Source organism: Corvus moneduloides, chromosome 3 (assembly GCF_009650955.1).
Source record: "Corvus moneduloides isolate bCorMon1 chromosome 3, bCorMon1.pri, whole genome shotgun sequence".
Classification (NCBI taxonomy): Eukaryota; Metazoa; Chordata; class Aves; order Passeriformes; family Corvidae; genus Corvus; species Corvus moneduloides.
This window is the reverse complement of record NC_045478.1, coordinates 104,791,413-104,816,208: the sequence shown is the minus strand read 5'-3', so window position 1 is coordinate 104,816,208 and position 24,796 is coordinate 104,791,413. Positions and strand designations below refer to the sequence as shown.

Below are 24,796 nucleotides of genomic sequence, written 5' to 3'. Positions count from 1 at the left end.
TGGGAATGTAACATTTTGCCAGAGATTAGTAAGATTTTTCAAAGAGTACTTTACTTTTTATCTTGGAATGGTGTATCAGACACAGCATAAACTATTCCATGAAGTGTGTGTGCTACCTCCAGCAATCCCACAAAGGCAGCATACACCACTATGACAAGGAAAGAGAAAGGAATGGGATGCACTCATCAGTTTGTCAGCAAATTCCTACAGACATCATGAGAGGCGAGTAAGTACACTCCATGCCCAGAAAAACTCATAAAATCTTGTTATGGCTATGGCTACTTCCATTTAAAAGCAGGTTTGCGTACATCTGTAAATTATAACAAAGATTTTTTTTTTTTTCCAGTGGAGGGAACAGAGCAATATTATGGTCTTCAAAGCTACAGATTCTATATTTACTCACTACTTAGTGAAATTGAAATATCAGACTAAAAAGATTTTGAAGATAAAATAAACATATCAATATTATTCTCCTCAATAACATATTATTTCAAACCCCAGTAATCTGTTCAACAGTGCAGAGTAACCTGTTCTATTATTGTTTTCCTCTTTGTATTCCATTAATGATTAAACATGTAAGACATGCTTTACTTCTCCTTTGATTACGACTTCCCATATTCAGTACACTCTCTCACAGATTTCAGGGAGTGAATTCTCCATGCTTCCTCCTGCAAACACAGACTTGCTGACATTTCATTTAGCCAAAGCTCTTTGCTTTCTCCAACCCCCTTGTCATCCTGCTTAAAATCAAACTGAAATTGAGAACATGGTGTGAGCACTGTGGATTGCTCACTCTGGGATTCTGCCTGTGTCATTAGATAGAGCTTCTGCCTATCACTCTTTCCTTGTGATCCCATTTACGAGCCTTGCTTGGCTGTTCAGTTCAGCTGAATGTGTCATGCAGATGTCCCCATGGAAAGGAGCTGGCACATCAGTGGCTGTGCATGGCTCTCTAATACCTGATGATATCTAATAACATGGGAACTGGAATGCAACCTAGGATTCCCTTTCATGTATGTTTAACCAGTTCTTTTCTTTTTCTGTAGATTTTGCATGCTTCAATAGGTGATCATCTGACATCTGTATGACACAGGTGTCATACACTCTGTCTGGTCATTTCATCCAAACAGCAAACAATGTGGAACTGGTCTATCTGTTCAGTCCCACTTACATATTTTCACATGGTCATTTGGACAGTCTATCCATCCTTTTAAAAACAACTACCCATTGTGCATGAAAAACAAGTGAATGCTTATTAATCTACTGTCCAACTGCTATCTCAAGATACCCTCATGAGACCTCCATGACATCAAACATTATAGCTGAAGTCATCTAAGCTACATATCCTTGAAACCCTCATAACATTATTTCATCATAGAAAGATCTTACTGGAATTCTTTCTGCATAGCCTGTTTTATAAATTGTTAGTAAAAGCAACACATTTGGATATATTTTTCATGAAAAACAATATAACTAAACTCCATGACAAAGAGCTAAAGCAGTCTGGGTTAGAACCAAACCTCTTGAACCAAAAATTTCTGAAATCAGAAAGAATATTCCCTTGCTTTCAAAGATTGCCTGAGGAGAATCATTCCATTATTACATTGATGAAAATCAGATCTTCATTTCAATTCAAATACAGCCGAACAAATTCACCTTATGCTTGTAGGCAAATTCTTAGGAGCAGAAGAACCAAAATCTGGAAGCTTACAAAAGTGCTTTTTTCCCTCTTTACCCACTAATCAGTCTGTATTGTTCAGAATAGCCTTCACCTAACCAGGTATTAAGGAAAATCACTGTTTCTCTCTTACACTTCTTTCCCACTACAAAGCTTTACATCCTTGTAAAGGATGCAAAGGACATTTTGAAAATGATTTCTGCTGGGAAGCTCTAAAATCCTTCATCCAACACCATCAGCAAGTACCATTAGAGTGCAGTTCACCTAAGAAAATTCTTATCCGCTGACATTTATTCCCATAAAATACAATTTTACTTGTAGTCTAGGAGGTTTTCGATTCATTTCTAAAAAGCATCTTTGTTTTTACTTGCAAAGTAGATAAATTAAGACTCTTTTGATGGTAAGTTTTTTAAGGACACATTTATAAATAAACAGTTTTTACTCAATAGATCCTGTTTTCATATCATACTCTGAGCAATAAGCCAGAAACCAGGCCCAAAATGGTTATACCAAAGAAGAACATCTGTTTATAAACAAAATGTATTAACAAATCAGGAATTTAGTTGCCCCTAAAGCAATCTGGAATACCCTATATTATAATAATTTATTCATAATTTTTGCTCCAATGTTTGTATCTCAACTACAGCTCAATATTTTGTAAAATATGTCACATCTAAAACCATAGGTAGGATCCACTTCTCTTGCAGCAGGTATTGGTAAAAATATAACAAAATTTGTTTTTAAACCTCAGACATCACTAAACAAAAAAAGACAGGGAATGGTAGAGGAGACAGTGAATATTATTAACCTTATTTTAGGGATGAAAAACTGTGAGGAAGATTAAATACTTGAGATGTATGAAGAACTTGTAATAGAATAGTGAAAATAAAAGAGCAATTCCAAATCCCATTTCCAGTACTTAATTACTTCTTAGTTCTTCATCTCTCCTTTTTTTTTTTTTTCCTCCCCATTTTATGCTTCCAGATGTCTACCCTCCATCTGATGTAATCATTTATGAAGGATCCAGTTTCTAAAGAAGAAATAATATCTGGGTCCAAAGCCAGAAAGGCTTGTTTCATAATAAGTTTTTCTCAACTATAGACAATTCTGCAAAAACAAAACCCAACTGCAAACCATAGGAGCAAAAGGTGACTATCACAGTTAAAATTATTTTCTGAAGGAATCCAACATTTTGGAGGAGAACTTGCAGCTGATTGTACATTAAGTACCATGCAGTTCTTATCAAGACAAAAAACACAGTTAAAAGTGCAGGATGAGACTCACGGTGAGGCTTTTGCTCTCTCTTTAGAGACAGGCAGTGCACAACACACTCAGTGACCAATAATTTGCTGAAACTTGATATATTACTATAATGTCTAATAAAACTTCAGATATTTTTGTTACATTTTGTTACATTCTTTTCCTGATATCACTTATTTGGTTACCAAAGGTTTGCTTCAACAATATTGCTGGTCTTTTATTTTGTCAAAAGTTTTCCAGGCTGTCTTTTGCATAAAGTCAAAGAAAACACCAAGTCATATTGATAATACCTGAAAAAAACTTTAGAAATCATTAAATTCAGGAACCTCTTTTGAATGCAGGGAAAAGGAAAGCAACTCTCAGAAATATTTTTGACAGTTACAAAAATTTCGTTACAAAGAGGTTTTCCAAGATTTGATTTAAAAGTGATGCTACTGACTCACAGAAAATGGAGGTGCAGCTCCCAACCTCAGCTGAAAAACTTCATGGTTTTCATTAAGATACAGTACAATGAGGCTAACAGGCTCATTGAGAGACAAATTTTACCTTAAATAGTTTGAAAACTCCTTTAAAAGAGAGAAAGTATTTTCCAAATCACTGAAAGCTTTCCTAATGTCTCTAATAAATTCCTTAAATAATTTTTGTTCTGGTCAGAACATTGGTAATAACTCATTCTTGCAGGAATCAATCACAGCCATACAGACAGAAATTTGAAGAGATGTAAGCAAGAGTCACATGCCCACTTCTCCTGTAGCTGAGAGAGCAAAAATTACTATTTTTTAATTTTAATGTCATAAATCACAGAGATGGCACATTAACAATTGTTAAATTGATATGCTTGTGGTTAATAAGGGAAGTATTGTCTTTAATTCTTTAATTATCTTTTTTTTTAAATTTAGGAGTCTTTGTAAAGTTACATTTAGGATAATCTGTTTTCTACAAATGCATTCAATTGAGCAGAGGTTTTAGCCAGTTTATGGAGTGCATGAATGCTGTAAACAATCACAGAAGTCTGAGAAGTCTGAGCAGTGTAGGTAGTAGATTTAATGATGATGGAGTGTCAATACATTTTTATTGATATCCTGTGGTCCCCCTGGTCTACTAAACTTTTCCTTCACTCTTGGTCTATATCTTCTATGTTTCAAAAGGAAAAAAAGGAGTTTGCAGAGCAGTACTGCTGAGCTGGGGACATATTTTAAATGACAGTAAAATCAGAGTGTATTAAATTATACTCCCTTCACTGCTTAGCAAAAAACAGCCTTTAGGGATGTTACATAGGACTCGGGTTTCTGACTGGTACTATTTTGCTGCAGAATTTAAGCTTTCCTAAAGAAATAGCACTGCAATTCTTTCACAGAAAATGCCACAAAAAGGTGGTAAATGACACATATATTGAGCTTGAAGAAAATTTATACACATACAGACATCTGAGCTTAAGGTCATTATTATCCATTAAAAAAGGCATTTCTAAAGATGAGTCTAATTAGATTACATACCAGGCATGACATTTATAATATGTAAAAACATGAATAGTGTCTCTAAAATTATAAATACTGTCATTGGTCACCTATGATTCTGCACTTTAGCTTGTATCTGATTCTGCTTAAACCATAATTTTTAATACTTTTTTGAGTATTGAACTTCTTTATTTTAAAAACTTTTCTACTCATTCTAACACACATAGTCCCATTTAAATCAGTGGGAGTAATAGTATTTAATATTCCTGAAAATGTCACTGGATGATTAAAATACCATGAGGTAACATATAAGATAATCATATGCTTGTAAACAGCCACATTGTATTATTAAAATAAGTGTGGTTATCTGCAGCACAATAATACATACATTAAATTATACTGGGGATCAAGGGACTAAAATTACTCATACAAATAATCCAACCAAATACAGTGGGACCGTCTGTGAATTAAGTGATAAGAAAGAAATTTATTGGGAATTTGACTGTGACTTTATTCTGTCTTTACCTCTTGCCCTAAAAGCTTCTTATTTGTATTCTTTCCAGGCAAATACTACATTGTGTTACATAGTGCATACAAGATAAATCATGGAAAGGAAAAGGGAAAATAGATGTTTCTAATCTTCATAGTTTTTTTAACACACAGAGAAAGAAAGAGCAACTAGTTCTGCAAGTAGAGAAAGTAACAATCTCTAAATGAGGAGGGAAAATACTTAAGGTGTGTTCAAAGGCCCTGGAATATTAATAAATGTGGCTCTTACAAAGACAGAAACATCTTAAAAATATTGTCTGGTCACGTCAAAGATTAACCTTGCATTTTTGGCTCTTGTGTACAGAATATTTTATTATGGCTATACTACTCCTTATATAAAGCTTTTGCAGGGAGAGTTTAAGAAATATTTTAGGCCATTTTTTTAATGGCAACACTGATAGGCAGACTTGCAAATGCTATGTCTATATTTTATTTTTAAAAACTCATTTCATTGGAAAAAACAGTACTGAAATATACTGAAACAATTTTGTGTAAGACTTTTATGTGGCTTTTTTAATTCTTTTATTTAAAAGACCCACGTGCCACAGAGGAACGTTGATTACAGTAATTAATGAAAATAGAGTGACCCAGTATAGTAAGGAAGTCCTCTTTTTTCAGTCTTAAAAAAAAGTATTTGATTTAGTCACAAAAAAACCATCTCAGCTGAAAACCTGACATTTATGTTAACAGTAGTATATCCCCAAGGGAACTCTGAGTAAGTTTAATTTCTATTCTGATTCCTTTTGACTTCACTCTTATTTCGAAGCAGAAATATAAAAACCATTTGGGCAGGAGTAACTTGATTTTCAGATTTAAGCCTTTTGCCAACCCCTTCAAAACCCAGCAGACTTTGTTCAAGTTGCAAATTTTCCCAAAAATGTGTTTGCACAGCATTAGTGGAGATGTCTTGGATTTTACCAGTAAACTCCTGAAAGACCTTAAACTTCAGCCTCAGCAGGTCTCCCCTGCCATTCAAAACTCTGGAACCTGTGCTAGATCCAGCCACTCAGTTTTGGAGCAGGGAAAGTGCCAGTCCCTCATCAAATTCTGTGCTGGAACGGGCCCTGCAGAAAGACAGCTTCCTCATTCAAGTGCAGAAAACACAATGGCTGGGGCTGGGATGTCTGCGTGGGAGAAGAGCCTTAAAAACTAAAAAAAAAAAAAAAAATTATACACACTGCCTATTTTACTATCTTAAAAGAATGTTCTTTAGGTTGCAAAGTCAAAAATAGCAGCTCTGAGACATAAGGCTTCTTAAGTAACTGAGATCCATCTACTTTATTCATATAGGGTAAGATACAGCCTTTAATTACACAGTTTAATGCAATTCTCTCCAGAGCTTCCCTCACTTGATCTGCACACAGAGGAGGACTATTTTTAGCCATAAGTAATGACTGAGTACCACAGAAAGCTGCTGTGCCAGTGAGCAGTGCATCTGCCCTCGCTGAAAAGGAGTGGGGTGTACCTCAGAACAAGAAGAGCTGAATGAAGAAATATATTCTGTCCCCTTCTCTCCTAAAAGCCCCACGTGATTTTGGTCAGGGTTTTAAAGACAGGAGTTTTCTGGGTGGTCATTCGTAATGTTGCTCCAAATATTTGTTTGGAGAGAGTACTGTGATGGATATCCCAGAACACAGAGTGAGCTGCACTTTGAAGTGTTAGTGGAGGCTTAGAGCATGTGGTGTTATCTGTGAAGTACTCAGAAAAACTTCAGAGGGGCACTCAGGGAATGTTTTTACCTGCAGCCTCTCTTGCCTCACTCCTCCTCTACGAACGAGATAATAGCATCTGTCCTCTTACATGGGCATTGTGCAATTTTTAGTATTTGCATAACAGCTCAGGTGTTGTAGCTATGAAAACCTTAGAAAAGCCTGGGAAATATTACCGATTTCTCTTCAGAGAAAGGATGTGAATATGGACAATAAATAAGGCTCAGGGCTAAAAGCTGAACATCGAGGAGAAAACAAAATATTGAAGAACTTATTATCCAGGCTATGCAGAAAATGAGGCAGAAAGCTCAAGGATGAAGTGGTATATGATCATGTACTTAAAGACTATTTCATAATGGATACCCAGAAACAGATGAAATTAAAAGTGCACAGTATATTTTGTCCTGACAGTTCATAGCTTCCAAGTGCTTTAATTTATAAAATTCTCAGAGCATAACTTTTGAGTGCAGCATGTTCATGGATGTTAGACTGACACTGAGGACTTAGGCTGATTGGAGAAGATGCAAACTGGCCATACTGAGCTGTGCTGAAAAAAACCTGTGCACTAAATGGGTGTCTAAGAGTAACAAAAGGAGTTCAAAGATTGATTCAAACATGCAGATGACAAAAACACTTGGCAGTGTACTTTCAAAGGGCAAGCATTTTCATACAGGATAGCTCATCTGATCAATAAGGATCAGAGTGGGGTTAAAATATTAAATTTTTTAGCCATTAATTCATAATTTTGTAAGGGAAAATGGCATTGCAAGTTCTTACTGTACCTCTATAACACAGAAAAACTGAAGAGTGGAAAAAGTACTTATTGTTACCTACAGGTGTGGGAGACAAGCTGGCAAAGCTTCCCACCAGTCATTTTTGTGCTGGCAAGATGTTTCTATAAATCTGAATGGAAAAGGGAACTTCTATACAGATTGCAAACTAGCATTACATAGTAGTGGGCAAGATTAAGCCTGTTTATTTCTTGACATTTTGGGGTGTTTTAATATTAATAAAGTTGAAAGATTTTTTTTTCCTAAACTGATTCTGACTTTACTCTTATTTTACAATGGCTTAACATATCAGATTCAAGAGACATCAATCCTGATTTACATAGATGAGAAAGGAGTACTGCAACAAATTATTTTAAAACATCAATTGACAGAGCTGCTACTGAATGTGAAAAATCTACAAAAGCAAAATATTTTAAAAATACTGTACAGAACAATATATATGATTTCTAAGAACATTTTTATCTTCCAATTCCTTTGGGTAATCAACGTCTCTAATGCTGAAAGCTTAGTTTAAGTCACTGAGAGCTCAGACTGGGCAAGGGCAAGTTTCCCAGACATACTCATGTACAGTTTTTCAGATTTCTGATGAGGAAGCTAAGGAAGTGCAAAGCTGAGTAACATCAAAACCTGTACCCATCTCACTTTATATATTTAGACTATTCAAGCAGCTACGAGCCCAAATTAAAGTGCAAAATCAAAATAACTAAATATTACTAAGCTCTTAGAAGCATGCTTTTGAATGTTATGTGCCTGTATCACAAAAGATACAGCATCACTAACTGGTTTTTATTATTTTTTAATGCAAATGTGAATAAAATGGCTGGACAAATTCCATGCTTAAACACACGAAAGAAAAGAGATTAAAGCCACCACTCACTGAAGGCAGCTTTGCTTCTCAATTCCCGTGGTGCCGTTACCTTAGACTGCAATGGATGTTTCTGTTTGTATTCTTTTTTTTTAATAGGAGAGAAATTGGAAGGAAATTTTATTCACTGGGGATGCCTTCATGGTTTAAGATTCACAAAATCCACCAGCATGACTCACAGTAGCACAATGGGTAATATGTGCTGGAATAGCAAACTTGAATGATGTAGGTATTTATAATGTGCAAAAAAGACTTTGCTTATTTAAAGACTCAAGTGATACTTAAAAAAGGAGAATGGGATCCACCCAATGTTAAGAGAATAGGTAAAATCTCTGGATGTCAACATGAATGTGGTTGTCAGTGGATTTACAAGAATAACAGGTCAAAACTTCTATCACTTGAACTTTTTTCTATCATGGGAATTTTTTTCTTTGTTATTAAAACTTGAATAGGAAACAGTGTGAAAATATTTCTCTCAGAACTTCCAACCCGATACATTATTTTTTTACATTTTGGGTTTCAAAACTTTTAATGTGGAAAACAAAAATAAAACCTGTGCTATACTGCTTATTATTACTGCATAACTTCCTGTAATTCCAGACTCAGTTGTTTAACTGCTGCACTGCAAAAAAAAAAAAAAAAAAGAGTAAGTTCAAGGCTAAATTCAATCCTAGGTGCTCCTTCAAGTACTTTAGACCAAGAACAGTGACAAAAGAACCCCAAAGAAATTCCTGGAAACTACCACAACAGTTACATTGTTCACAGAAAAGTAGCGGAGGTTTGGGCCAACAAAGAAAATGTGATTTGAATATATCTTCTTCTGGGGAACTAGTGGGAAAATGCTGATGTTTTCCTCATAACACTTAAGTCAGGAATGTTTTATGTAAGAATGTGAGATCTATATTCAGAATTCTTCAGTGAATGTTTAACTAAACCAGACAAATCTTTTGTTAATGTTGAACAACCATCTGCATTTTATCTCTGAAAAACTATATGTTCCAAAAAATCCCCTCCCATGTTCTTTGCAATGTGATAATGTCACAGAAGTTATTTTTCTGCAATATCACAGAAAAAAAAAACTTCACAGAGAATCAGCTCCTAAGAGGTTGAGCAACATTCATCTCAGAAGGATGTGGCAGGAAGACATTTATCTGTTCTTAAAAATCTGTTTACAAATCTTTCCTATATCAGGCCACAATTGTCTTAAGAATTAAGTGACTTACAGCTATGGCTTTCTAAGTTTCATTTTCACCTGTCTCTCCACTGATGAGGAAAAATGGGAAAAAAAGCAAATTCAAAACACGCAACACTATTAATCTCTCTGTCAGAACCAACGTTCCTGGCAACTTCCTGAAGAAATTCCACTGCTGTCCTGAGGATGTCATGTGAAGCACCAGTGCACCCCAGCAGACTGAGATCACTGAACATCACCTGAAGATCATCGTGCTTAAACACAGCAGTATGAGCAGTCTGGGAAGGAGCTGCAGTGTCTCACCTGCCCCTCTGACTCCTGTCCCTGGACCTTCCAGGTTAAGAGTCTGATTTTACAAATGTAAAATGTACAAATAACTTTACATTTGGAAAGTGTAAGCCTGTTGCTATGCAACAAGCAGCGGAATCCAAATTTTTTATATCACTTTTATCACACCTGCATGATCCAGAATCAGGAAAGATAACAACCTTAAAGGCTGAAGAGCACTTTTTTTCTAGCATTAGGGCCCTATTCTCCCATTTTTAATAACAATGAATATAATCTTTACAAGACCGTCATTCATTCTAAAGCTATTCGTTGTGGCTGTGCCCTAGACACCCATTGTACAAATGCTGACATGTGTGTGAAGATTCCTGTTGTCACCTTTGAAAACACAGAAGAATCAGGATAAGCTTCTAAAGAAAATGACAGTATTGAGAAACAGATCTTCACTCCATGTCTACTCACTAATTCTGTGATTTTCTATACACTTATTCAAAAGAAAGTACATATAATTTATATTACATACATGCAGTCTTTCTCAAGGAATCTTTTCTTAATGGAAATACCTCCTTTGACAAAAGTGTCATTTTTAAATGTCTTTTGTTAAAGCTAAAAACCACAAAAGAGAAAGAAGATCAACATGAAGGTCATTCTATATCGGAAATTAAGATGTAATTCAGAAACTTTGGAACTGTGACATACATCACCAGTGCATAGTATAATGCCAGTGACCTCCTTAATGGCTGTACACATTCACTTATTTACAAGAAGACAGCAGTGTGGGAAGAATCCATCAAGTTTCTCTGCCTTTAAGCAAGACAAAGCCCTTTCTCTAGACAAAATCACCAAAAAGTCAAATGTTCTCATTTCAAGACCTTGTGCAATGTGGCACAGTCTAAAAGGAATCTGTGACTTGCACGCCTGTGTAGCATTGTTGGGATGTAACACTTCCATAGGCAAAATCCACTGTTTCACAGCTTGTAGTGGCAGCAACTGCAAATGTGATTCCAGTGAATGCACCATCCATTTGTTTGGGAAACCAGGTTTTCCCTCAAATCATAGAGAGTCTTAAATGTAAGACAAAATTACTCATATAACTTCACTCTTCCAGCATGGTTCATAAGGCACATATTAAATTAATGAATAATTATAGTGATGATCATCATGGCAATAAATATCAGAATTTATGAAAAGTATTTTCTCTATAGACATTCCCAGATGAATACTGCAGGCAGAATCAGCAGGTTGTTTAATTTGCCCTAGTTCTCTCTGTTTTCATGTTCCTACTTGAATAATAAGTTCAGAATCAGCAGGTTATTAGGTTTGCCCTAATTCCAAACTTGAGTCAATGGGACTTCAAATTGGCTCCAGTGGAAAATGAAAACAGAACACAGTTTTTTTCAGATATCTAAAAGGTGCCAAATCTGTTGCTTATAGCTAAGCAATTGTAGATTCATAATCCACTCCATACCATTAAAGAAATCTAAAATCTCATCACAGAATCCTGTTCTTGCAGACAGCTGCCAGCTACCTCTGTCTCATTTCTTGACAAGCTCAAACAAGGAATAACTGAGGCCACCTCTCACTTTCACCCCCAGATTTTTCATTGAAAATGGAAGAGAATGACACTAAAAAATTATGTGGTCTTTGACTGGGAGCAAGAGTTCTTCACTCTCCTCAGACATTAAATCCTAGATCCTTTTACAGTAATAAGGATCCCTCTACAGTAATAAGGATGACTTTTATACAGGTGAAATGTTGCAGAAGATGAGAACTCTTGTGACTGTGAGAAGAGCTGAATTTTCAAAGGAGAAGTGGCTGGCAGGAGACAAGCTACATCATTTCCAGTGTCTAGTCAGAACAATGGCAGACAAAAAAGCAAGAAAAAAACACACTATTCTGAACACTAAGCTATGGATAGGCAGTAGGAAGACCTTCAAAGCCAACTAAATAATCAGTTCTGTAGACTAACGTGGTTGCACAACAGTAAAGGGAGCTTCAAGTCATGACTTTCCCTACTAGATCCCTAACAGGAATTCTGATCTTTCAAGTACCTGAAGACCAGGAAAAAATCCTACCAAAAACTCCTGTATGGAGTAGTTTAACTTTACATATGGAGGGAAAAAAACTGGAAAAGAGCTGTGAACTGGTTGGGTCACTGAGAAAGCAATGTCCTATCAAAACCATGCAGGTTTTCCTACTTCCTTACTCCATTAGTTACTGCAAGTATTTTGTGCATTGAAGCACTCATTGATCCTACTGATTCTACTCCAAGTTCCAGAAGAATGGCTACACATTTGCATGAAATCATCACATACAACTTTTCTAGCTTGGCAGAGGAGCATCTGAGCTGAAAAATTGAGTTCTGCATACACGACAATATAATCCAGTCTAGTAAAGTGCTTGCGATACACTCAAGATACAGTCACCACAGTACAAAAGGAGAAACTGCCATTCAAGAAAGTGCACATCTTTTGTAGGAGACTAAATTATGATCCTAGCTCAGCGTAGAAGTAAATAAAGGCAATAAAGTATTATTTACCCTGACTTTGCTAGTCAATTCTATATATAAGAACACAATTAAAGGTATGTCTGTTACACCCTAACCAATCATTCCCTGAAAGAAGTATGTTTGGTCTTTACAGTTTAGTCCTCAGGTTCACAAAGGTATTAAACACCTCAGAATGCCCTCCACTAATCTGTAAATCATGTGTTTATGAAGGTACACAAATTTTAACTACAGCACAACAAACTGGACAGAGCATTTTTCCAGAAACTGGTATGGTTTCATGCTTTCTAAAAGGAACACCAAGCTTCTGGTGCATAAAACATCATATTAAGTTCACCAAGAGAGACTGATGATTGTGGGGTATGCCCAGCCACTGCCCTGGAGGGACGTCTGCTGAGATAAGCAGAGTGCCTAAACCTCCCAGCAGAACTCCCCTGGAAAGGCAACCACTTTCAGTTATGGCGAGAAGACGACAAACCCAGAATCCTCTGGGAGACCCTGTGCAGATCCTTTGTAGCTCATTGGCCTTTACCCTCTGACACCCACCCCCATATCCCTATAAAGCCCCTGCCCCTGTGAGGGCAGAGAGAGCTCATCCCTGGCCTCCCCTTTGCTGGACTAATAAAGCTACTTTGTGTGGAACAGCTACACGGGCCTCTCGTCTCTCTCTCTGGTCTGGCTTGGAGGCTGCCCTGCAGAGCTGAGCTGGAATCACGAGCTGACAATCACTAAAGAGCTGACAGCTTCTGCACAGGCCCTCCTGCCAGCAGCTGAGGGAAGACACTGGGCCTCGGGAAGACGATTCCTTTTGGGACCATCTCTCTGGACCGTCACAGCTTCCTCGGTCAGAGCTACTGACCCCTCACCAGCTGTCATAGATGATGTTCTCTGTTTTAAGTTACCAACCAGCTTCAATATGTTTACTAAAAGAAGCATGAACCCTCCAAGCTGACCATATTAATGTTAGCCCCTACATAAACCTATTTCTATCAGGAACTCATTTTAATTGCCAGCCTGTTTCCCCATTCCTATCCGTTAGGTCAGTAATGATTATGGGGTAAAATCCCACAAATCCTTGGCTAGCATCTACTGTTAAAAGACTGCCAGGGAGCCAACCTTCAGCTGTGAAAAAAGATCAAGTACATTTGGGCCAAAATGCCTGTAAGCCTTAAAGTGCAATTACATCAAAACATAGACAATTTTAATAGATATTATTTTGAAATTCTGAATGAATATGACCAATCTGACACAAATTCCTATGGTGCTAGCTAGATATAAATTCTTCTAGCATATTAGCTGTCTATAATTCCCAATATAGACTTAAATTTAACAAGGACCCAGAACCTCAACTAGGCACAAAGGGAAACAACAACTTCACTATTTAAATTATTGTTTACCTGGAGTACCAAGATCTAGGCTATAAGTGTAAGTGGTCCTTTGGAAGCATTTCAATATCAGCATTTTGAAGGGATTAGTAATACTCGACATGAAACCTCCTTAGAACATAGTATAAAACAGACTCCCAACTCCTAATTACCAGTGAAACAGTATTTAAATTCCTGTGATTTTACATGAGGAAGATATTGAAATCAATATCCTATAATGCTGAATCCCGGCAAACAAAATAATATATCAAATTTCATTAGGAAAATGATGCAAATTTGTGCTTTAAACTGACTTAAGGATTGTGTTTTCATATGACTAAATGTGAAGGGCACAGATTTAACAGAGTCCTGAACGACTTTTTGATTACTTGACTATCTGCTCTCAAGATTCTACTCTGACAACAAAGTCACCATTTTAAAATATTAAATAAAATGAAATCATTATTGTTAAATTATTGACATAATTTGTAAATATGAAGAACCTCAGTACAATCTCTGGTGCATTTCTAGCCCTCCTTCTAAACCAACGTCACCTCAGTGGCCACTGGCACTGACAAGAAATTCAGCATGCAGAAGAAATACAGATCATGTAGATAAATGTAGCTAAAAATCAAAAAGGCAAGTTTTGTTCACAGTATTTTCTAGTACAAAGTATATTTAGCTAGGATTCGAGAGGGATAGAGACCATGGTGACTACTCTGTTAAGGCTGACTATAGGCAATGAGTTCAACAACATCTCACTCAAACATGCAACTTGCAATAGATAATTAATGCCAACAGAAGTTTAAATGTTTCATTCAAGGCATAAAGAGAATAAAATTGATTAAAATATCCAAAAACTTCAAAGAGATATAAACATTGGAGGACTTTTTTAAAAGTTAACATGCAAAAGGAAATACAACAAAGACTGATGTAGTATATTCAGAACCCAAACAAACAAATCTAAATGCTGGCTTGGCTGAGACATCTGGAACTCACTTCCTCAAAAATCACTTTCACAGTTCAAACCATAGCTGGCATCAACTTCTGAATATCTGACAAGGAAGAGTATCTCTTACAGTGAACAGCTGCATGAACAGTCCTCATTTTTCTCAGAAACCAGAAACTCAGTGGAACAGTTAAAATACAACATATTACAAAGAGGAATAGTTTGAATCCACAGAGCAATTGGCTGTATAGATGCTAATATTGAGGCAAGCCAGGAAGCTATATTTTAAAAAGATAAAGAATCCTGTCTGCACCTTTTTAAAGATATAGAAAAGCAGAAGGGTATGGAGTGACAAGAAGTTAGCATCAGTGAGAAACTTCCCCCAACTCAATGCATCTTGTGTATTTTACTATCTCTTTTAGAGCTATCTGCTTATTTTCTCAGACAGGATACTGGACAAGGTTATTTTTATATAAATGATATTATAGCTTTTTTTTTTTTCTAAAGACAGAAGGTCACTGTTTTATTCATTTGATAGGCATAATAGAGGTGTTTTTGGTTTGAAATTTTAACTTAAGGAGCAAAACTACAAGAAGAATATGGAGGTTCACTGATATGAATCACATATTTTCCTTACCTTCTAGGACCTTGCCTTAATTCATTAAAAATCTGACTTTAAAGTCCATGTTTTTAATAAAAATCTCCCCTTATCAGAGAATCAGGCCATACCAATTTGAGTAATTCCAGGAAATATTGTAATTTTCACTGAATAGAAGATTGAAATACATGTCAAAAACTTATCAGAAAATTGATATGGCAATCAGGGCTTATTTCAATGCTAGTCTTATTCCTAATAAAATTTATTATAATTTTGAGTATTTTTCCTTCTACTGAGTCACTATTATTATGTGCAATAATATACCCTTGCCTTCTTCAGTACAAAGGAGAGATTTGATTTTCTCTTTTAGAAGGCTCTTGTACTGTTTTTACTCATGGACTTATCAACCAGAGAACAGCTAGAGATTGTATTTTTCTTTGCTATGGACTGCACATCCTTGACACTTAAGCAAAATTCCAGCCCTTTTCTGTGATTTATGCCAAAGCTCCCATTGAAGAGAATTTGTTCCCTATCAGAACAGAGGGAATGACTGAATGGTTCTTTCCTAGCTTGCACTGTTCAAACAGTGGTGTAGTTCAGAAAACATAAATGAAGCTACTCCTGATTTAGACAGATATAAAACCAGTTAAGCCTACTGGAAATAATTTATATTACTATGGGTTTTAAAAAAAACAAAAAAACAAAGCAAAAAACACAACCCAAAACTTGGTTGAAATTCATCCTTACAAGAAAAGAAAAAAATACTTCAGGAATCTATTAATAATCTTTTCAAAGATGAAAATATGGGAAAAAAACCCACCAGATTTTCTCCTGAAAACAATTGAACTTGTATTAAAAATTGAGAATTAAAAATTAAGACTTGAAACTTTGACTCTAAATCTATTACTTTTTAATTCCTAAACGTGCAAGTCAGGGTAGAAAATTTTGAAAAGGTTTTCTTTGTTGTTGTTGATATTAATTCCTACACTCCTCATTACACTGTGGAGCTCTGTGTTTTACCATACTGCAGAGATATAGAACAACAACAAATCCAAGACAAAAAAAATTTATATCTATAAAAAAAAATCCAAGCAAAACAGAATTTAATGACCATCTTTCACCTTAAAGAAAAGGTATCAACTAGGACACGCGGCTACAATTTCATATAAAAATGGAAAGTTGGGGGGCTTTCCCATCTAAAATCATTTTCAAACGAATAACCAAAACAAGGGTAGGAGTGAAAACTCAAAAGACCCCTTCAGATAATTGCAGTCTGAGATGATCCTCTCGTAATGGCAGTGTCTTTCTAAGGCTTGAGGGAAATTTACACATTCTGGGAACAAAAGATCAAAGTTCAACAGCATACAGTCTATGCTGGCTACAGAAAACTAAACAGCAGAAGCCAAGGTTTCTTTCCTGGCAGATATAAAGGCTTTACTTGTCCTTCTGCCTTTTCTGTTTCTTAGAATATTAAATAATTTATAATAATTCAATATCTTTGCCAGCACATATGAGTAAATTCTAATCCCTTCATCAAGGTCTGACTGATGAAAGTGTCAGTTGCTACCTTTTCTCAATTAACAGGTAGAAACTGCAATGTAGTTCCATTTATGTTGCTGTCAGGGGAAATGTTGCCTCCTGTTTCAAATTAAATCAGAATCTGAATACTTTATGCTAAAATTATAAATCTTGCTATTATTTTATAAGGCTTCTCAGTAGTCAAGGGACATGTGAGGAGAATCTTGATGCCACCATTATAATTTATAAAACCACTGGCATTTAAATGAAGTCAGCATTTTGCCTTAATTGGGGGTGGGGGTTCTAAATATTGAGAGTCATCTTCTTAAAAGTTCCATACAATTTTCACTAAATATAAATATAGACATGTATTTCACTAACATTCAATCTAAACATAAAAATGTTCCTTAAAAATAGTTACTGAACCTATTACTGTGTAAAGGCAAGAATTTATCTGACTGATATTACATGCAATTATGTGAACTTTTTCACATAAGTATTACATGATCAAAATAACTTCAAATAAATAAACTATGTTTTAGTGTAAAGGGCATATAAATGTATAATAGTATTAATAGCATTTAAATTACCATTATTGCTTTAACAAAGCTGCTACATCTCATAATTTTCTTTTTTTTATAATAGGGCCTAACTCAGAGAAGCTAAGACAATTCAATATTGTACATACACCTATGTATTATGTAGTATCATACATTAAAAATTGACACCCAAATACTAAATCCATTGAGATGGTTTACCTAATAGGAAAGATATTTCATTTGACAGTTTCTGGGAATGGGTGCAATTGAAAGTACAAATGATTATTTTCTGAAACTGTTATTTGCTCCTATTAAAAATTTCTTTAAAGTGTTAATAGGGTTTGAATTTTTCACGAATGGCAGATGAGAGATAAACAGCTGATAAAGTAAACAGGATACAGAATGACTAGTGTTTTGAGTATTGACACTAAGGACAGAAGGTGTTACATAATAAAGCACAGTCACAAATGATGTTTTCTTTCTTATAATGAGTGAAATCTGATAGAAATGCTAAAGGCAAATTATTCAGCCATAAATGTCATGCAGCCACTCAGTGAAGATCTTAATTTGGCCTTGATAATATCTTATTTATATTTACCTTTTACATTTTAAACTTAGGTCTTTGCTCTCCAATTCTGACATGATAATCATATTTTTCCTTGATAAATTTGCTTCTATTCATTTATACACCTTTACGTCCTGCTCTAAGTACACAACATATGTAATCTCTATGTCTAAGGAGCTGCAAGCAATGGTACATTTACTAACAAAATAATAAAAACAAGATTCCTGCATGCATCTGCAAAGTAAATGTTTACATTCTTTCCATTTGCCAAAAACAATGGGCACTAAATACGAGCCATATTTTATTCAGTGATTTATTTGTAGATGAGATTAAGGAAACTGCTGTTTTTCTAGGTTCCCTCTTCCTTGGTAAAACTATTCAGTCATTTTGTGGTCTTGAAGTATGTACTTCCCCCTTGCCCTTTTGTGTTCTCCCTATCTAACTGGCATGGTGAATTGCTAAATATGTTGCAAAGCAGTACCATTCACATTCATGTAAAAAAAATAATACTCTGTTTAATCTCCTTCCTCCCCGGCAACAATTTAAGGAATTAACAAATAAATCACTGATTTTATTTCAATGACATAGCAGAGGCAAATACAAAGTGGACTCTGGGTCTCCTCTACCCTAGAAAATCAGACCCAGGTCATCTTTGCACTTAATCCAGTTCAATTATTCCCAGCATCACTTTCCCTGCTCCCCAACTTAATTACCACCAGCTGCTTGTAATAAGCATGCACATCCCCTCCCTCAGCTCCCACCGAGCATGACGCCACCCCCTGCCATCTGGGTGACACCCGGTACCCAGCACCCATCTTTCCTTTACCCAGAACAACCCCAAATCCCACCCCGCCTCCGGAAGACGCTCAAACAACATCCTCTTCCTCCTCTCGCCCAGCCTCGCAGAGAACAGGAGAGTGATGGCACCATGGTTGGCCACAGAGACACGTGGAAGACAGGGAGGAGAAGGTGGGGAAGAGGGGAGCCGGGGACATGGTGAAAAGGGAGGGGAGGGAGGAAGATCCACTCATACAGATGAAACTTCATGCAGGCCTGGCCTCCGACCCGTCCCCTCCACAGAGCGATGGGGAGGGGGGGGATGGGGCGAGCTGAAATGGCCCCTTACCTTCACTGCAGTCCTTCCCTCGGAAGCCCGTTTGGGAGCAGTCGCAGACGGCCTGGTCGTTGAGCACCGAGCAGACGCCCCCGTTGAGGCAGACGTCGTCCCTGGCGCACAGCCGGCTCTGCTCGTCGTCCAGCCGCACCTCCTGGCTCTCCAGCGGCGACGCCTGCGTGTAGTTCACCCGCACGTCTGTTATCCAGCCCTTGAAGGGCTCCCGGTCCTTGACGGAGGAGAGTGTCAGCTTTAGCGTCGCCGACCGCAGCTCCGGCGGGAGCCCCCCTAAGAAGAGCCCGCTGAAGACAGTCATGTCCCGCCGTTTGGACTTCACCTCCACCCACTTGGCCTCGGCTCGGTCAATGATCAGCGTCGTGTTCTTGAAGTGGCGGCGGATGACAACAGCGTGCCAGAGGTTGTCGTTGACCGCCGTGTCCGAGAGCAGGGTGGCGGGCTCGGCGCAGAAGATGGAGAAGCTGAGCTGTAGCCGCCCTCCCTGGGTGAGGATGAGCTCCAGGAAGTCACAGAAGCCCTCATCATCAAAGTAGAGCACCAGCCCGCTGGAGCTGCGCGTCTTCATGTTGAAGCTCATTTCGCTCTCGCAGCAGGCGTTCCACTTGGGGAAGCGGGTCCACTGGCCCTCCGCACCCGGGAACTCCAGCCCGCTGCCCAGCTCAGCCCAGCAGCCCAGCAGTAGGGCCAGCCAGAGCAGCAGGCAGCCCCCGCGCCGCACCAGCACCGCCCCCATCCTGCGCGGCCTGGGGCGGGCGAGAGGGGCGGCAGGGCTGGCGGGGGGCGGCACCGGGGCCCCGGCGGCAGACAGGGTAAAATCTTGCCGAGCGCTGGCCGCGCTGGAAGCTTCGGGCACACTCACCCCCGCCCCGGGTGCGGGGGTCACTGTGGGGGACTCCCCGGGGCGGGGGGCTGCAGCTGCCCCACGGGATAGGGTTGGGCACAAGATGGTGCCAGGGGCCACCGGAGGGGAGCTGCAGTGGGGGTAAGGCGCCGTTGGATCTCTTCACTGGCCGGCCACGCTCCGCAAAAGGTGTCCAGGGGTGGGTGAGTCAGCAGAAATTTTCCCCAAAGCCAACATTACCAAACCGGGAAAAAACCCAAGATCAGTGGCAAAACTCTCCTCCAAGTGGATCCACCAGCTCGGCAAGGCTGTAGCAATATCCTGGCACATGCGCACCTCCTTTTACATCCTCTCCACCAGCTGTAGTTTCCCAGGAAGCCAATTATTGATCCCAATGCTGCCTCCCTAGGATGGATCCTCTTGTCATATCACAGCCTGTCTGCCATGGTGCTAGAGCAGCGTCAGCAGACGACAGGACTCATCGCTCGTGGTTGCTTGAGCTGCCTCAATCCCAATGGGGTTGAAACCCAGAAACTGTCAAACAGCCGAGTGGCCACTTGACATGCAAAGCCTGACAGCTCCTCTTCTCTTTGCTTGAAAAAGGCCAAGGCTAAGATCCAGGGGAGTGATTTTCCTCTATTGTTTTTGTTTCTAATCTGCAAGGAATTGAAACAGAATAATAAGAAATGACAACTAATAACATGTTAAATCACAAAGTTGATCAACAGTAACATTTGCAATTATTTTTTTATTTTGACTGCTGTTGGACGTTAGGAAAATGCTGCTGTAATTTTCGAGTTACTGAGAAATTATAATAGGTTGAAGTGCCAAACACAAATCTTAACACATATGTTCAGATTACATTTTTATGATATAATCTAAATGTAAACTACTTACCTTTCCAAAACTGTCAAATATTTCAGTAGTACATTTTATTATTACAAGAACAATGTTAAACAGAAAAGGTGGTGGTTATTCTGCAACTTATTTTATTGTGATTTATTTGCGAAAACACCATCACCTGTGAAGCTACAGGGTCCTAGTGGTACAGACAATGCTACCAAGCCCAGTTCTGGCTGTTTCCAACACAGGTCAAAAAAAAATAAAGTGGCTTGAGCTCCCAGCAAGAACTGACAGGCTTCACCATGCATGGCACACCTACTGGTTTATTTTTCCGGGGGTGAGGAAGAATTGCAATGGTTTCTTAGAAGGCTTTTTGAAAATTTCGAACCACATTTTTTTCTCTGCCACCTGGTTTCTTTTGGGGCTGATATCTAATGCTATGGCAGGGAAAATCCAATTCAAGCCAGCTCTGATGTTGACATTATTCACAATGTAGATCAGCTAATCCCAGGTGTTAGTCCTCTGAAATGGGTTGCAGTATTTTATGTATATTTACTCAGCTGCCCTTATTTAAGAGAACAACAAGAGAACAGCTCCCCTATTTTCAAAATTATATATATGCCACAGTTCACCCTCATCCTCTGAAGAGGTCTCTACATCCAAAACGTTTCAGCGGAGAGGCTGTTGTTCTCCCCCAAGGTGCTGTATCTTTTCTGGAAGCTGTGTATTAGCAGACCTCTCCTGATGGAAGAGAGGATCTCCAACACCTCCCTCACTCACCGCTTCCCCTTCCCCTCCCTTACATTTCTTCGCCAGCAGCACTTAGGCAGGCACAATACCATGGCCAGAGCTGCTGCCAAACCCCCTTTTGGGCTGGGGGGTGTGTGTGTGTGTGTGCGTGCGTGTGTGGGGGGAGAGGAGGCAGAGATGACCCTGCCAGGGAGAAATGTTTTAAAAACAGGCACACACCTCAGCTGCCTGCACCTGACACGTTCAGAGCTGCTAAGTCACCTCCTACTCTCTCTATATTTAATTTCATTCCTCTAAATGTCAACACGATTATTTTTATTATTTGTCACACGTGAGGTGGGCAAGAGCAGCAAAAGGGAGGAGAGGAGAACCCCCAAACTTCGCGGGCAGAGGCCAGCCGTGCCCACCAGCAGCAGGCAGACCCCAGGTTTCCCCCACGCCCTCCCTGCCCCCCGGCGGGAACCACCTCTGGCAACGCCGCTACCAGCCGAGGGATCTTCCGCCAGCTTCCGGGAGGGCCGGCAGCGGGAGCCCCCGCAGCCCCGCTCCCCAAAGGGCCTTCCCGGGCGCGGCGGTGGCCGCGGGCAGGGGCGCCGCCGGCGTGCGGCACCGCGCGAGCGGCCGCTCCCGTTCAGCACCCGGAACAGCTCCGCCCTGCGCGGCCCGACGGGGCGGCGGCGCCCGCTGCCCGCGCCCGCCCGAGAGGGAGCGGCCCCGCCGCTGCCCCTGTGCGCCGCCGTGGGGCTGCGCTCGAGTGGGAGCCCGGGGGCTGCGCCGAGGCAGGGCAGGGGACGTGCGGGCGGCCGCGGGGCCTCGCTGCGGCGGAGGGGAAGGAGGTGGTGATGGAGCAGATTTGGGGGGCGTGGGGGGGTGCGGGGAGTTGGGTGCCGGCTGGCGGTGTGAGACACGGTGTGCGTGCCCGGGGACGGTGACATGGAGGGAGGGGGCTGTGTGTGGGGGGGGGGGATGAGGGGGGAAGGGGAGGTTTGTGGAGACGGGGTGCGTGGGGAAGGGGCGCGGTGTGTGTGTGTGTTGTATTCGCGGGGCTTACCGGGCAGCTGGGGCTGGGCTGGTCCCTTGGGGGAAGGGGCGGTGGGGAGGGAATGCGGGAGGCGCGGCGGGGAGGGGGGCGCAAGGTGTGCGGGGCGGGCGCCGCGGCTGCGGGAGGAGCGGGGGGAAGGAACGGAAGGGGTTTGCGCCTCTTGCGCGGAGCGCAGGAGCGGGAGGGTGCCAGGAGCCCGTGGTGTCTACCAGGGGTGGAGAGGGCGGGGGGAGCCAGGCAAGGACGCGGTGTGAGTGTGAGTGTGTGTGAGTGTGTGCGCGGCCGCCGTGCGTGCCAGAGCGATCCCTACAGGTGTCCGCGGAGAGCCGCCGCGCGGGGATCCCACCTCGCGAGCATCCCTGCCCGCTGCCTGCCGCTGGCTGCAGCGCCTGCCTTCCCCCTCACTCACATACACACACAGCAGCAGCGGCGGCGGCAAGAGGGGAGAAGAGAAAGGGAAAAGAAGAAAAAAAAAAAAGAGGAAAAGGAAAAAAAAAAAAGGAAATACAAAAAAAAAAAAAAAAAAAAAGAAAAAGGCAGAGAGGGATGGAAAGACTGTAAAAGAAAGGAGAAAGACCCAAGGAAAAAATACCCCAACAATTGCTTATTTATTACTGCCGATATAATTCACACACTGCCAATAAACAGCACAGTCTTGTCTAGTCATTTCCAAAGCAGAGAGACACTTTCATTCTCGGAAGAGGACAATTTATTAACATATATCTATCTAAGTATCTATCTATCTCAGTTGGCTCTTAAGTACCAGGCATCCCTCCCAGCAATGTATCCATGATCACACATATATGTAGCGAGAAATAGGCACAAACCAACATAAATGTAGCTATTGCATTCAGTGCCTCGCCAGTGAATTCGTATGCTTCCCCCACCCCTTTACAACCATTTTTTATTCTTCAAAAATTATGATTTAGTCACAGGTGCCCCGATTGAGCCTTTTCAAATTAGAAAAAGAGAGAGAGAGAGACACCCATAGGTCAATAAATCCTTAATAAATGCCAGGTCGGTTGGCATGCACAATCCTTGGCAGAATCCTTATTGTATGAAATACAGAGCATTGTCTCTGGGTGCGGGGAAGACCAGAGTTCACAAATTACAGGATGAAATAAAAGGATCTGAAAAACAACCTTGCTGCAGCCAAAGGGAGAAGCGCTTTAATTCAAAAGCAGACTTAGCAGCATCATTAATCTTTTCCTTTCATTTCTACGTAATTTCTAGAATCAAATTCTTTCCTAAGCAGCTGGAATGATCGATTTTGCTCCTCTTCCAGTCTGCAGATGTCTTTATTTTAATATGCTTATGATATAATTTCTACCCCTTCGAAAATGCACACCATCAGCAGGAAACTGAACAGTTTCAAACACATATCGAAGAAGCCGGGTGCCCTCTTTCTTCTGGCACACAATAGAAAATGTCCCAAATTATCAATGCACTTCCCGCACAAGCCCCTCGTCTCTTTCAGACCGCCGCCGATAAATAACAATAATATTGCGATATCCCATCGCTGCCCCGGCTTCGCGTTTCACCACGGCACCTCACGCCAGGGAGAACATGCAGCAGATTGATTTTATCGCTCAAGTCTCGCAGACCCCCTCTCCCCTCCTCCTCCCCGCGCCTTGGCAAGGGGCAATAAATCACCGCATCCAACCTTTAACTTACACCTCCGCTCCACCATCTCCTCTCCTCGCCATCCACCTCTCCACAACGCCGCACGCAAACCCACCAGCCTCTCGCGCCGCCACCGCCGCCACCACCGGCTCCGCCGCGGCGGAGCGGGGCTGGTCCTCCGCGGCGCCGCTCCGCCCGCGCTGCGGGCGCGCCTTACCTGCGCGGGGGCCGCGGGGCCGGGGCCGGGCCGGGGCAGGCGCGGCTGCCGGGGCTGCCTCTGCCCCTCGCCGACGGAGCGGAGCGGAGCGGAGCGGGCGCTGCTGCGGGTGCGCGGCGGCGGCGGCGGCGGCAGCGGGCGGGGGCGGCCGCCGGGAGCGGGGGGCGGTGCCGCCGCGTGACGCCGCCGCGCCCGTCTGCCCGCCGGGGGCGGTGCCGTGCGAGCTGCGGACCCCGCCCAGCCTGCACCGGACCGCCCGGACCGCCACCGGCACCGCCACCGGCACCGGCACCGCCACCGCCACCGCCACCGGCACCGGCACCGCCACCGGCACCGCCACCGCCACCGCCACCGCCACCGGCACCGGCTCCGCCGCAGCCCCGGGACACGGCGGGGCACGGATGGAGCCACCGCGGGGGAGAGGCTGGGCCGGGCGGAGCGGGGGAGAGCCGAGGCTGGGGCGAGGGGTGCGCACGCTGCTGCCGTCTGACGGCGGGGGAGGGTCGGCGGGGTCGAATGGGCA

At 41.3% G+C, this 24,796-nt stretch overlaps 1 protein-coding gene across 32 annotated transcripts in view; it reads right to left on the bottom strand.

Moving 5' to 3' along the window:
- NRXN1 (neurexin 1) overlaps positions 1-24,371 on the bottom strand; it is a 674,266-nt gene extending 649,895 nt beyond the window's left edge. For 15 of the 32 annotated variants that reach the window (XM_032103140.1, XM_032103136.1, XM_032103158.1 and 12 more), the window contains exons 1-2: positions 24,274-24,371; positions 18,952-20,454 (exon numbers count right to left, since the gene is read on the bottom strand). In XM_032103140.1, coding sequence (XP_031959031.1) covers positions 18,952-19,690 — 739 coding nt within the window. In that variant the 5' untranslated portion in view covers positions 19,691-20,454; positions 24,274-24,371. Of the gene's footprint in view, positions 1-18,951; positions 20,455-24,096; positions 24,197-24,273 lie in introns of those variants that run through there. The other 17 variants (XM_032103139.1, XM_032103146.1, XM_032103151.1 and 14 more) reach the window with 3 other exon arrangements.
- Positions 24,372-24,796: the final 425 nt, after the last annotated feature.